This window comes from Nothobranchius furzeri, chromosome 7 (assembly GCF_043380555.1).
Source record: "Nothobranchius furzeri strain GRZ-AD chromosome 7, NfurGRZ-RIMD1, whole genome shotgun sequence".
Taxonomy (NCBI): domain Eukaryota; kingdom Metazoa; phylum Chordata; class Actinopteri; order Cyprinodontiformes; family Nothobranchiidae; genus Nothobranchius; species Nothobranchius furzeri.
Genome location: NC_091747.1, coordinates 44,866,842 through 44,880,262, shown reverse-complemented (window position 1 = coordinate 44,880,262; position 13,421 = coordinate 44,866,842). Strand labels below are relative to the sequence as shown.

The 13,421-nt window shown below is 44.5% G+C and overlaps 1 protein-coding gene across 1 annotated transcript in view; it reads left to right on the top strand.

The window, feature by feature from the left end:
• The window catches only part of gli3 (GLI family zinc finger 3), a 125,262-nt gene that overhangs the window by 105,903 nt on the left and 5,938 nt on the right, over positions 1–13,421 (top strand). Inside the window, exons 8-12 of the mRNA XM_015954757.3 lie at positions 1,560–1,776; positions 2,662–2,775; positions 4,427–4,567; positions 12,982–13,131; positions 13,235–13,399. Of these exons, the coding sequence (XP_015810243.3) occupies positions 1,560–1,776; positions 2,662–2,775; positions 4,427–4,567; positions 12,982–13,131; positions 13,235–13,399 (787 nt within the window). The remainder of the gene's footprint in view (positions 1–1,559; positions 1,777–2,661; positions 2,776–4,426; positions 4,568–12,981; positions 13,132–13,234; positions 13,400–13,421) is intronic.

Sequence of the window (13,421 nt, the reverse complement as noted above, 5' to 3'; positions counted from 1 at the left end):
AGGGCAACATTGCAGGTTGCCAAACAGTCCGCTCGGCACAGCGAGGCTGGCACTGTGGAAAATGGCGGACTCGGCAAGTCAAGCAGCTGCTTCTGAGCTCGGGAGACGTTATCCTTCAGGAGAGGAGCGACCATGAAAGATCCAAAACCAGAGTGAGTTTAGGTGAAGCCTACAACAAAACTTTGACATATCAGCAGCGAACCCGTATCCCGACGGCTGAGAACCTTGTTCATCTGTTGCAGTTACAACCTCTACACACTAGATGTCGCTTTGGTGTTCGTGATCCATATTCCACCTTTAACTCCCCAGCTCATCACTTTTGCCCAGATATAACCGTTTCCTGCCTACAGAGTACCTAATGTTTCTTAGCAGTATTTAACAAAACAACTGGTGACATCAAAGTTGTCCTAAAGTTCATTTTGGTTCAGTTGTGAAAGATTCAGTCCAGCTGTGTTATGGGAAACGTAGGAAAAGTGTTTTAGCGGTCTTAGACACTTTAATACCACTGATTCATTTTCTGTTAAGTTATGTGTCGTCAACAGTTTTCCCTTCTGCGTGACACCTTAATATATAAAGTAAATGTGTGGCACCAGTAGGTGTGTGTGTGTGTGTGTGTGTGTGTGTGTGTGTGTGTGTGTGTGTGTGTGTGTGTGTGTGTGTGTGTGTGTGTGTGTGTGTGTGTGTGTGTGTGTGTGTGTGTGTGTGTGTGTGTGAGTGAGAGAAACCCCTGTGTGGGTGACAATCTCCCAGCCAGCCGGTCGGCCTGCCTCCCTGGCGGCTTGTGTCACTCATCCAGCACACCTCGTGGAGCCATCACATACATCACGTCCCGATGCCAGAACTAAGCAAAGTGAAGCAAAAGAAAAGACTAGTGATCAGTGGGGGGAGGGGGGGAGGGGGGTGAAGTGAGACGGCCAAAGATCCATTGCCCCACCCACAGCCATTGATCAGCGATCTGTAGGAAGAACCTGATCAATCACGCTGCACTCTCAGCCACTGTCCAAGTGACAGGACCCAAATAGCCAGAGCCAACAGACTGATGAGCGATATGACAAGCGGATGGGCCCCCAAATGTGTCTCAGCCCATTGATTTCCACTCGGCTCATAATAAGATCAGCAGACATATGGGTCGCGAGTGGAGAAAATTGTCAACGAGGAGAATGAATGGAGGCCATTGCTGTTTCTGTGTTTATCTGGTGGTTCAGAAAAGAAAAGACTTGCTGGCATCTGAGAGTTTCATGGTTCATAAAGTCACCTCAGGTTGCTAATTAATAAGCTTCAGAGCTGTGGCTTTATTTATGCGACTGCAGGTTAGATTAGGAGTTATTTATTATCTGTATGATTTGCCCAGTGGAGGTATGGGCGGACGAATTGATAATTCAGTGTGTTAACAAGCTTCATTTGCCGCCAGTCTTCCCGGTTCCAGCATTACCACACCATCTCCTGTCAGATCGCCCTCAGGGATGAAAAGTTATCCAGAACAATTCCTTTATGCACTAAAGTTAACCTTTTTTTTGTCTCATTTCATCTGCTACTAATGATTTTGCTGCTGTCTCCAGTCCAGCGTTAAGCTTCGCCTACCCTCCAACCCCGGTGGCTTTGCACGTGCACCAGCAGCTGATTGGTCGCCAACCGGGCATCGTTGGTTCAGCCTTTGGTCACAGTCCGCCCCTCGTTCACCCAACGCCAGCCTTCGCCACCCAGCGACCCATGCCCGGCATCCCGTCCGGGCTCAGTGCCAGCGAGCGCTCGGCCATCTCCAACGATTCATCACAGGTGAGAGTGGCGGTCCGCATCTCTGCGATTCATCATCACACCTAATGGATAGCGGCGTTGCATGTGAGCTACGTGAGCCAAGCTGACGCGGTGCAGGCAGGACGCCTCCTCTCCTGGGACTTTCCTCCTACTTTGTGTTGTTTCTTGTTTTTAGCCCACCGAGCACAGGCCCCAATGTGCCTGCAGCAAACAACAAGGGGCTTGTTAGCATAGAATCCCACTGTTGAATCCATTAATCACTAGAGAGAGAACAAGGATGTAGAGAGGGAATATTGACATGGATGGATGGATCCAAAAGGGTTCTTCCTCTATTTTTTTCTCTGCCCTTACGCTACGTGCGAGCCCATATTTAAAGTAAAAATTCAGCGTTTATTACCCATCCGCCCTGCTGTTTTTCAAGATCTTGAATTTCACCTAATCAAAATTAAGCCTCATTCAAATCGGCCAATCCAGTTTGTTTCTAGACTAAAGCAAATCTTAATGAATATCAAAGATTTTAGGTGTCTCCTTTTCCCAGACGGTCATTTTTTATCCTCTTTTTAAACTCCCAGAAATTCCCCCACGGGTATATTTAAGCCAGGGCCAAAGTCAGGCCATCCATTGGTTGAACTGGTTCATGAGATGGTTTTAATTGCTCTGATTACAGTAGCTAATGCGATACTCTGACTTACAGCACGGTTTTCCATTAGCTCAGTTCAAGCTCTTGTTCAAGGAACCATTATGAGTCCAACCTGGTAGTTTTGTCTTCTTGATTAACTAAATAAAGGATCTGCTCATCAGCATCGCATCAAACTTTAATGAAACCATAAAGGATAATGATATCTATTTAGTCAACAGTGTCATTAAAAGTGATGAACTCACAAATGTTTTTTATCCTTCCCGCAGACTAAACCCACGAGTGAATCGGCTGTGAGCAGCACCGGCGACCCGATGCACCACAAACGGTCTAAAATGAAACCTGAAGAAGAGCTGCCGAGTCCAGGAGCCGTCAGTGTACAGGTTGAGCTCATCTCACTTATCAATGAAAAGGTGTAGAGATCCTTGGTGCACACTGACCCCTAAGGTTGATTTAGAAAATAAGGTTAAGAAGATCCAGCGTGATCTTTTAGCACTCAGAATATGTGTTGTGGATGACTTTTAGATGCTGCTACGCCAAATTTTAGCTCATAATTATATATATTTTAAACTGACGGGATTTGTGACATTTTTGTGTTTTATTAGGTTAGTGCCTTTGGTGGTCATCTTGTATCTAGTATACATCAAAAGTCAAGCAGGTGCGGATTTACATCCAGAGTTTCATTAAATTCCAACTAAATGTTCTAATTTTGATAACAAACAACAGTTATGGGCAATGTTTTAAAGAAAGAAAGAAAACAATCTGTTATATAGCGCCTCTCAGGATCAAAATCATGAGGCGCATTACAAAAAACTTAAAGTATAAAAAAGATTTCAAGAAAATGTTAAAAATCTGTTTAAAATGAGAAAAAAGAGAAATTTGTGATAAAAAATGTGTAATGTAAGAAGAAAAATGATAATGCAAGGAAAGGGAGAGACAAAATGAATATGAAAGAGGGAAATGAGTGGATCGCGGGGAAAAGCGGGATAAGGGGAGGGTGGTGGTGAAGGTCACGCTAAAGCCATCTTGAACAAGTGAGTTTTCAGCTGATTTTTAAAGGAGACCACTGAGTCCACTGATCTTACCTCAGATCTCATGAAATCCATTGGTGCTCATAAAATACATTATATATGACTCTCAGCAGCTTACACACCATATTTTAGCTCAATATCTGTAAAATTGACAGAGTTTTATTGTATATTCTAATATTAATTGGCTATAGTGGCCATCTTGATTCTCACTGACTGCAAAGTTAGTCAGGTACAGATGTACATCCAGTGATTATTATCTCAAAGCTGGATTAAAATCCATTTTATTGTTCATGAGATACTTGCTAACAAACACACGCGCACCTTTTGACATGAAGTGATAAAATCACAGATCTGAATGCTGCATTCATATAAATTATCCAGTTTTATTACTGGCTGTTTGTTGCTTTTTGATAACCCCCCTAATTCAGGTTAAGCTTCCAAAGTAACACAACCATCGATCTTCCGGAAAAAGGAAATTGAAAGTGCTTTTGTTTAATCAAAATTTGAAGCAACTGGGAGAAGTGAAAGCAAAAACAAACCTAGTGATAGCAGTAAACATGTGCATCTGCAGGAAACCCCCGTTAGAGTCAGTTATCGGGCGCCGGTGGAGGCCTCGCCCCATTCGTTCCTGTAGGAGCCCACACCGACTCCCTGCTCTACCAAAGCGTGTGACAGTGAAATATGTCTGAGCTAATGGAGAAACGTACAGCTGGAAGAGGGGGGGGTGAGAGTCCTCAAACGTGCACCCGGTCCTGTCGTATAACAACCCCCCTCGTGTACAGAGGGGCTTTCACATCTGCATTTCCTCCCTCCAGGTTTTTCCAGACAAGGCCAGATTCACAGGAGCACAGAGACCTGTAACCACTAAACTGGGCCTTTTATGTGAAAAGTGTATTTTATGACAGCTTTACCTGTTTTGCGTTCATATTTTTCTCCAATTTTAAGTTTCATAGCATATGTGGGTCGTTGCTCCTTGTTTATCATTGTCGTGGTGGACTTTCAGGACCATCCTGATGGGATGACACTGGTGAAGGAGGAAGGGGACAAGGATGAGAGCAAACAGGAGCCGGAGGTGGTTTACGAGACCAACTGCCACTGGGAGAACTGCTGCCGCGAGTTTGACACCCAAGAGCAGCTGGTACAGGTGAGTGTCCTTCGAGCAACAAATGACTGATTTCTTGTAAGAAAAAAAAAACAGGTGAAAAAGGTAGGAAAAGCACGGGAAGCAGGTAAGTGAGGAAATCCAGAGATCTCACTTAAATAAACTTAAACACAAAGTTGGTACTCACCAAGGAAATTAGAGACATGAGCTGAAGGGAACTTGTTCATTGATTCAGCAATGAATGAACAGAAACTGGGAGCGTGAGAACAGAAGCAGGTGTGTTGAGTGTCAAACTGGGACAGCTGTTCAACCTTACAGAAAACCATACAAACCATGGCAAAAAAAGTGTGAGGTGAGGTCAAAGTAGAACCCGAGAATGCCGTCAGATAGTCAGCGGGGAGGCAGAAACCTGTGACACACTGGATTTTAACTACAGCATACAAGCTAGGAGCTAACGTAGATAATATGAAAAGGAAACCGAGGATAATATATAGTGGGAGAGCTCATTACTCAATGCAGAACTGATCTGAAAACAAGCAATTATTTATTTGATTCTTTTTTTTTTTGTTTTGTTGCAATTTAAATAAACTCCTGTCCAGCAGGTGGCAGTAATGATCCATTAAGTTGGTTTCAAAAAAAGAAGAGGAGCAGATGGTGCATGCGGGAATGACATCACACCCAAGTTAACCGCGTTCTGGTCACCATAGTCAGAAGTCAGGATTCCACTCCAAGTCTCAAATGAAATGCCCGAATTTCGGGGCGTTTAATTTGGTTTTTCCTACTCGGAAGTCAGGATTTCCGAGTTGCAAGGACAAAACGAACGCATCATTAGTAAACAAAGAAAACAGCCAGTAAACACGAGGGGGATACCAATACCAGAAGAGCAGAAGGCAAAAATACCAATAAATGTAGACAAAAGAAACAAAACTTATTAAAAAAAAACAAACTAAAATCTCATGTTCTGAAATTTGACTTAAAAACTGCTGAAAGACTTTGGCCTACTTCACACTGGAAGCACCGGCAGCGCAGAACAGCAGCAGAACGTCCCCGCTTAAAGTAGAATCCATCATGGGGGTGACTCGAACCAGCCGCGCCGTGGTAATTTTCAGGCGTGTCCCAGAAAGATAGGACCGGGTTCTATTTCTGCTGCCATCCGCTTCTGGGGCGCGACAATTTCCACAGTTAACATTGGGCTAGACAGGAAACCAAACCCCTGGTAATTTTCAAAATAAAAGTCTTTTGCAGCGATGTAATTTCATATGTAGTCATGTACGCCACTACAAGTGACTTAACGGCTTAGAGAGGAACAACATCACATAAGGCATCAAACAGCGATGTCAAACGGGATTTCCTTCTGTATGGCTTCATGGCGGACGGCATAAACTCGAGGGATTTTGTGATCTTGCGAGTCGAGCGAGGAGCACATTAGAAACTCCCCCGGTGGAGTGCAGCGACTGTCGCGAGTAAACCTTTCCGCTGCTGTTCCACGCCGCCGATGCTTCATGTGTGCAGTAGGGGTTCCAGATAAAGCAAAGGGCAGCATGAACATACCCCTACATGCCTCCAGTTTAAAATCAATAGGTGATTCATTATAAAGCCTTTAGAGTTTCATTTAGTTTGATTATGCTTTATTTTATCACATAAAGAAATAAACACAGATTGGCTTTCTTTATCATCTAATTTTCTGCTCTGTAAATAATTATCCCTTTGATGCATAACGGTCACTACAGAGGACAGGTACTCAAAATTGTTATTTATTTATTTTTGCTATTAAGCACAGCTGTTGAAGACTTTATTGCATGTGAGCCCCTCCATTTGAGCTTCAGCAAGTCAAGCCAACATATTTCATGTTCAGAATGCATGCTGTCCACTGAGCTGGACATGTAATAAATTATTTGTAAATTAACAAAATGTTACAAAAATATTTGTTGAAATTTGTTTCATTCACACCTAAAGATGAATGAAAAAAGTTGTTTAAAAAATCATGGTTGAAGATTTCATAATTCATGCATCAAAGGGTTATACTGGTTTGTGATTAGCCAAATTGGTCATCCTGTATCAGAAAAGTTCAAGTATAAATTGTCCTTTTAATCACAATTTTAGTACATCAAAATAAATAAATCAAGACAGGCAGGCTCTTAAAGCGTCTCAAAGATTCTTGCTGTTTCCTCCCTCCGACCTTGACCCCTGCACCAACAGAAGCTGTTATTTTGGACTCTGCCTCCAATCACGCGTCTGGCAGCCTCGAGCGCTGAACGTTAGTAATGCCGGATTCCTGATCGGATCCAGGGACAGTGGTAATGGGCTCAAAAGCTGGAGTGAACATCTCACGGCTGGGCAGTGCTAACTGATTTGCCGGGTTAAGCCTCCAGGAGCTTTGTGTCCAGCACTGGACCGGACCCCCTCCCCGTCTGTTATCGGAACTCTCACACAAGCCCGGAGCTGGATGCTCCTCAACATCCCGCGCCCCGAGGGCTCGCTTTAAAGCGAAATATTAATAACGTCACGGCGGTGCCACCACCGCCATTAGCTACACTGCTCATGAAGCTAAACGAGAGACCAAATTGAAGTTGGGCGAGTGACGAAATTACACCAATAAGTGCTGACATACACACTGGAGAAGAAAACCCTATCGTCACACATCTGATAGAAAGATCCCGAAGCTCTCCACAAATGTCTGTTTGCTGTCTTGACATTGCAATCCTCAGCTGCGATGGTAACCCCTATCTATAATTGATATCCTCAGCAGGAAAATGAGCTGCCTCCCGTGTTTGAAGGGCTCAGCTCAAAGGTTGAGGATCTCGACAACTTCTTGCTCCTGTTTCAGGAGGTGGGATGAGGGAAAGTAGGAGGAGTGGGAGGTCGGGGTGGCTTTTTAACGGACTACAGCCATGACCGTCGTCGCTGCTGGGATGCAACTCATTCCTGCGTGAAGCTTTGCACACCCTAAAACCTGATTTCTAACTTCATACCAGGAGTTGTTTCTTCTCTTTCATTTATGACATTTCACTTCTCAGTTTTTGTAGAGACACCAGAATCCCTGCCCTCTAACTCAGCAGCGAGGACGGGGAAATGCTCTTATCTCGCCACACCCCCACCCCCTCAATAATAGGATCAGTACTGTATTTGGACCACAGTGGCTCTCTTCACAATCTCGAACAGAGGGGGGCTTCGATATAACAAACAATAGAACGTCCCTTCCCCCTTGTTTTCTAAAATAGCTTTGGGGCAAAAGCGATCATAAAGGAGAATACTTACATTTGTTTTGTTTGCTCTTGTTTTTTCACCAAAGTTTGGACAAAGATCCATTTCCACTTGTGCCACCTTTTCCTACAAATCCCATAATGAGTGCACTGATTAAAAAGCCTTTTTCTTTGGGGTTGGCCTGATTTAAGAGTCACACCACCCTTGTCGCTCTCCACCTTGTTCGCCTGTAGTGCTCTTGATGCATATTTTTACACCCTTGAACACGCTTCACCGTGACGCGCCACGGCGTTTCCTTTATCGTGTGCGTTTAAGCGCTCACGGTCCTACCGATAAGATAAACATCAGATTTGTGCAATTTGGCTCACTTATCGGGCCTACCCAGTCAGCAAAAGCAAGGCGGGTGTCAATTTTAGCCTTCCATATTTATTTCATTTATTACATTTCTACTCTGTATACCTCTCCTTCTCCCTCTCAGCTCGACCCCCCCCCCCTCTCTCTCTCTCTCTTTCTTTCTCATTTTTTCTCCAGTTTCTCCCTCCTCCACTCTTTAGCCCCTCAGAGGGAGCACTTTTACAGATAAGGCCTGGTGGTTTCTTTAATGTCTCTCTTGAAGTAGGCTTTTTTTCTTTCTCGCCCGGAGAGGCCAACCCCACACTCCCACAATTCTCTAATATCGTTATTATTTTCCTATTGATCCATCACTAATTCTCAGCTGCAGATAAACCGACATGGAAGCTGCATGTTTTCACTTTCTTTGCATGAGTAAATTTATTTTTTGCAAAGCAGGTTTTGAAATAAATCACAAAAAAAGAAGCGATGATAATGTAATTGCATAGAGGTTTATCAAAAATGATCCGTCATTAAAAACTGTAAGTTTGTTTTCTGTGTGTTGCTATAAGCTAACCAGAAGAATGCGGATGGATGTCGCCACCTACAGTAACGGAGTTGAATGCACGTTTCTAACCAACACGTAAACTAGGATAAAGGCTCCAAGTCTTACGGTGATTATTGCTGTAGCTCGACTTACCTTGGGCTAATTATTTTCTTTACCTGTGTGTGTTTCTACCACAGGAACAAGGACTTAAACTGATTATTCTGGTAGACATTTGCTGCGGAAACAGGCCCTGTTATGAGGAAGTACGCTTGAATCTATCTGGGACTTTTAGGGCTGTTGGGGAGCAAGTTTCACATCTGACTGGTTCGGTCTTCCCGTTGTTTCCAATGTGCAACTGATGTTCATGTTTGGCAAACTGCAACATTAATGGATAATATATTCAATTCAATTCCATCCATCCATTGTCTGAACCCGCTTTGTCCACATAGGGTCGCGGGGGGGCTGGTGCCCATCTCCAGCGGTCAATGGGCAATCAGACAGGGTACACCCTGGACAGGGAGCCAGTCCATCGCAGGGCAACACCGAGACACACAGGACAAACAATCACACTCTCACACCTAAGGACAATTTAGACGGACCAATTATCCTAACAGTCATGTTTTTGGACTGTGGGAGGAAGCCGGAGTACCCGGAGAGAACCCAAGCATGCACCTTCTTGCTGCAAGGCAACAGCTCTAACCACTGCTCCACTGCGCAGCCCTCAATTCAATTCAAGTTTATTTATATAGCGCCAAATCACGACAAGAATCGTCTCAAGGCACTTCACATAATAAACATTCCATTACAGGTCAGTTCATTAAGCCAATCAGAAAAAAGTTTCCTATATAAGGAACTCAGGTGTCAGTGACTTTACGGCAATCCCCTGGCAGTCCTACAGCAAGCATTTAGTGACAGTGGAGAGGAAAACTCCCTTTTAACTGGAAGAAACCTCCAGAGAATCCTGGCTCAGTATAAGCAGCCATCCACCACGACTTTCTGGGGATCGAGAAGACAGAGCAGACAGACAGACAGACAGACAGACACACACACACACACACACACACACACACACACACACACACACACACACACACACACACACACACACACACACACACACACACAACATATATACCAAGTAATGTTTCTATGGCTACATTGCGATTTCTTAGTAAATATTCTATTTGGTGAGAGATAAACTTTATTGTATTTATCCTAGTGAATATATAATCAAACTGGTAAACTAGTAGTAGCACATCCAAAGTCAAAGAAAGTAAAATGTTATTATCAGGAGAGGGAGAATGTTTAAGTGGTTAGCAACAGTGTTCAAGATGATGGCCCCCTCCATGAGGCCACCACAGCTCAGCAGAACACCATTGTAGCTTCTTCTGGGGAGAAAAACAGAGAGAAAATGAAGTTAACAGCTGAAATTGCAGGAAATAATACAGTTAAAGAGCAGATTGTAGAAGAAAGTAGTAGAGTGTGGAAAGTGGTCAGTGTGTCCTCCAGCAGTCTAAGCCTATAGCAGCATAACTACAGAGATAACTCTGGATAACCTAGCCTTTTAGTTGGAGGCATGTTGGAGGCAGGGCAAGGAAGAGCCGTCTTTACCGACTGTACACTCGACCTCCCTGTACTCCCCCACTTGTCCAGATCTGGGCTATCATCAGATTTTAGCCATAGGCCCTATCAAATAAAAATGTTTTAAGCCTAATCTTAAATGTAGACAAGGTGTCTGTCTCACGGACTAATAATAATATATTGTGTAGCTTACACTTTTGGTGAAAATGCAACCGTTTATGAGAATTTCATTAAATTCCCTCTAGGGATACCTCTTTTACTAAGTACCACTCCTTTACCTTTACGAAGTCTGTTACTGAAGTCTCGTGGTTGGGGGTCTGTGCGTACTCATCGTAACCGTTAACCCCTCCAATCCAGGTCAAACACGTAGCTGGTGTTGTGATGTTCTCCGATGGAGAGCTGGAGCTCGTTGTGTGCAGCCTTGTTGAGTCTGCTGTTGTGCGCCTCCGCCGTGTTGAATGGAGATAAACGCAGGCGCAGCCTGACTCCTCCCCTTTGGCTGCTGGCACAGGCCTTTAATTGGTAAAATGCAGATTTTTCTTGATCAGGAGAAGGATTAGGCCTCTTATCTGTCTAGAGTATCTTACTCTGAGATGAAAAGACTGCTGAATTACACATGCCAATTTCTTCTCCCTGCCCCCTGCTTCTCATTCTCTATCCCTCACTAACCCATTCTCGGTTCCCCCCTTTTATACCTCCTCCCTCCCTCCCTCTCTCTCTCTCTCCCATCTTTTCCCTTTTTAAGTTCTCCCCCCCCCCCCCCCCCCCCTCTCTCGTTACACAAAGCAGCTCAGCAACTGACATCACAAAAGAGCATATGATTTATTAGGCAATGTTTGATAAAGCTAAACGGTGTTGCGGGTCCCATCGCTTTGTGAAATTGCCTTGTAAACAGGCCCTCTTTTCATGCACGCTTGCATCCTAATGCATGAAGGCTGCGTCCCAAAGAGGATTTGATAAGGAGACATGGAAATGGATACTGAAGTTAACAAATGGCGGAGAATAGCAGAAGAAATGCTGGATCTAGGGTGTTACCATAACCAACACAGAGGGGATTTTTATACCAGCAATTTATAAAGTTTTAGAAAGCATACAAACCTTTCCAGTTTGTTGTTTTGCTGAAGCCGCGAACCAGTAAGGTAGTACCTGCACCTGTTTGTGTGGATGTTCACCATTCATGCGTCACAGGCGGCTCCAGTGTCCCCTGTGTCCGCGTCCTTGCATTCCCTGTCGTGAAACTCCCTCCTAAATCCATCTTGGTGGCGTTTTTACAGTTGTTGGCCGATAAGCTGGCAGGGGGAAGATGAATAACCTGCTGCGCCACTGTTATCAGCACCTGTTTGTCGATTTGGCCGACCAACGGGACCCGTCTGCTCAGCATGGAGATTATTGATTCAATAAGAATTGCCATTAGATCATGCCATTAGGCTCCTCGTCCCCCACTATACTGCCTGTCCCCCCTCTCTGTCAGCTCAGAGGCTAATGCATCACACCCGTCAGCCACCTCCTTCATTTGTACAGTGACTGTGTGTGAGTGCCGTGCCAGCTGTAGGTGCGTGATCCAACACTGCGGCCCTCTCCCATTGCTCTCAGGATATCGAACGGCGGTCACAGCGGACCGATCGCTTGCCACAGGGATTCCCTCACAGAGAGGGGGACAAGGAGGGGGAAGAGTCAGGTTTTCCGAATCTCCGACCAAGGTGGGGAGAAGATGGATCTTAGGGAACATCTCTACCGTCTATGATCGCCCAGTTTCCAATCATCATCCCTGGAATTAGTCTTGTTTTGTCACTTTAGATTTGGAAAACGTCAGCTGAGTATATTGGAGGCTCTTTGATGATCTATTAGCATCAATAGAACTTTTGTTTGTAGACTTTGTCGGTGTCTCCTGTTGATAATCCTCCTTTATCTTCACTGGGAGGTTGAACCCAGTGAGGTTTCTGTTGAATATCGTGGTCACGGATGATCAGGGTGCTCACGATGCACAATGACGAGGTGCAAGGGGTCTTTGTCAAGTTGTGTCCTGCATTTTGTTTCAATAGCTCAACAGTCTTCAGAACAAAGGCACGCATAATGAATCCCCCAGACGTTTAGAAGCATTTGGGTCTGTATGTATTCCCCATCCTTCCGTCCGGCTGTCTGTTCCAGCCCTCAGGTCAAAAGAGTCCTTTCTGCTGCTCAGGAATGTCGTAATAATGCTGGCTTCCTTCTGCCAGGATATTGTGTGTTTCTCTGGGTTTAAACTACCATCAGAAAGGCACTTCAGAGGCCACCACATTTGTTGTCTCTTGAAGAGAGCCTGGTGTTGACTTTATCCCTAGAGGGTAGGCTTTCACCCAACCTCCTTTTCTTTTTTACATCCATTTTTACAAGACCGTTAGTGAAAGAAATAACAAAGATGGACAGAGGAAGGCCAACGGGTAGTCACAGGAAAAAGTACTTGTAAAGCCCTCGCATCTCAGCCTTGACTTAACTTTTGATTTGTCTGCTCACCTCTCTGCCTTCTTTCTTCCTTCTTAAGCCACAGCCTGAAAGTTGCTATGACAGCACAACTGTCAGAGGTTGTCACAGACTGACGAGGGCCCAAAGTGAAGGGAAGTGACAGGGTTTTATTAGAAATCCTATTCATATTGGACACTGAGACACCCGAGCCTTTGTGCACTTCTCAGCTGAATAAATTAGAAATGGAGAAAAGAAGAAAATGAAAAACTACATCTTAGCTTTCAAAGAAAAAATTAAAAAAAAAACTGATTAGCTTAGCATTCAGAAACACTTTCTCATTTTCTTTCATTAGCACATAAACAACGACCATATCCATGGAGAAAAGAAGGAGTTCGTGTGCCGGTGGGAGGAATGCTCTCGAGAGCAGAAGCCCTTCAAGGCACAGTACATGCTGGTGGTCCACATGCGTCGCCATACTGGGGAAAAACCGCACAAGTGCACAGTAGGGACCCGCATATTTGTTCAGTTCACTTTATTTATTTGCAGATGATATTATACTATAATAGGCTGCTGCAGAGTGTGAGTTCTCGTCTTTCTTTCTTCAGTTTGAAGGCTGTGCCAAGGCCTACTCGCGGCTGGAAAACCTCAAAACTCACTTACGATCCCATACTGGTGAGAAGCCCTATGTGTGTGAACACGAGGGCTGCAACAAGGCTTTTTCCAATGCTTCAGATCGGGCGAAACATCAGAATCGCACGCACTCCAACGAGGTATCAACATATGCATTTTTCA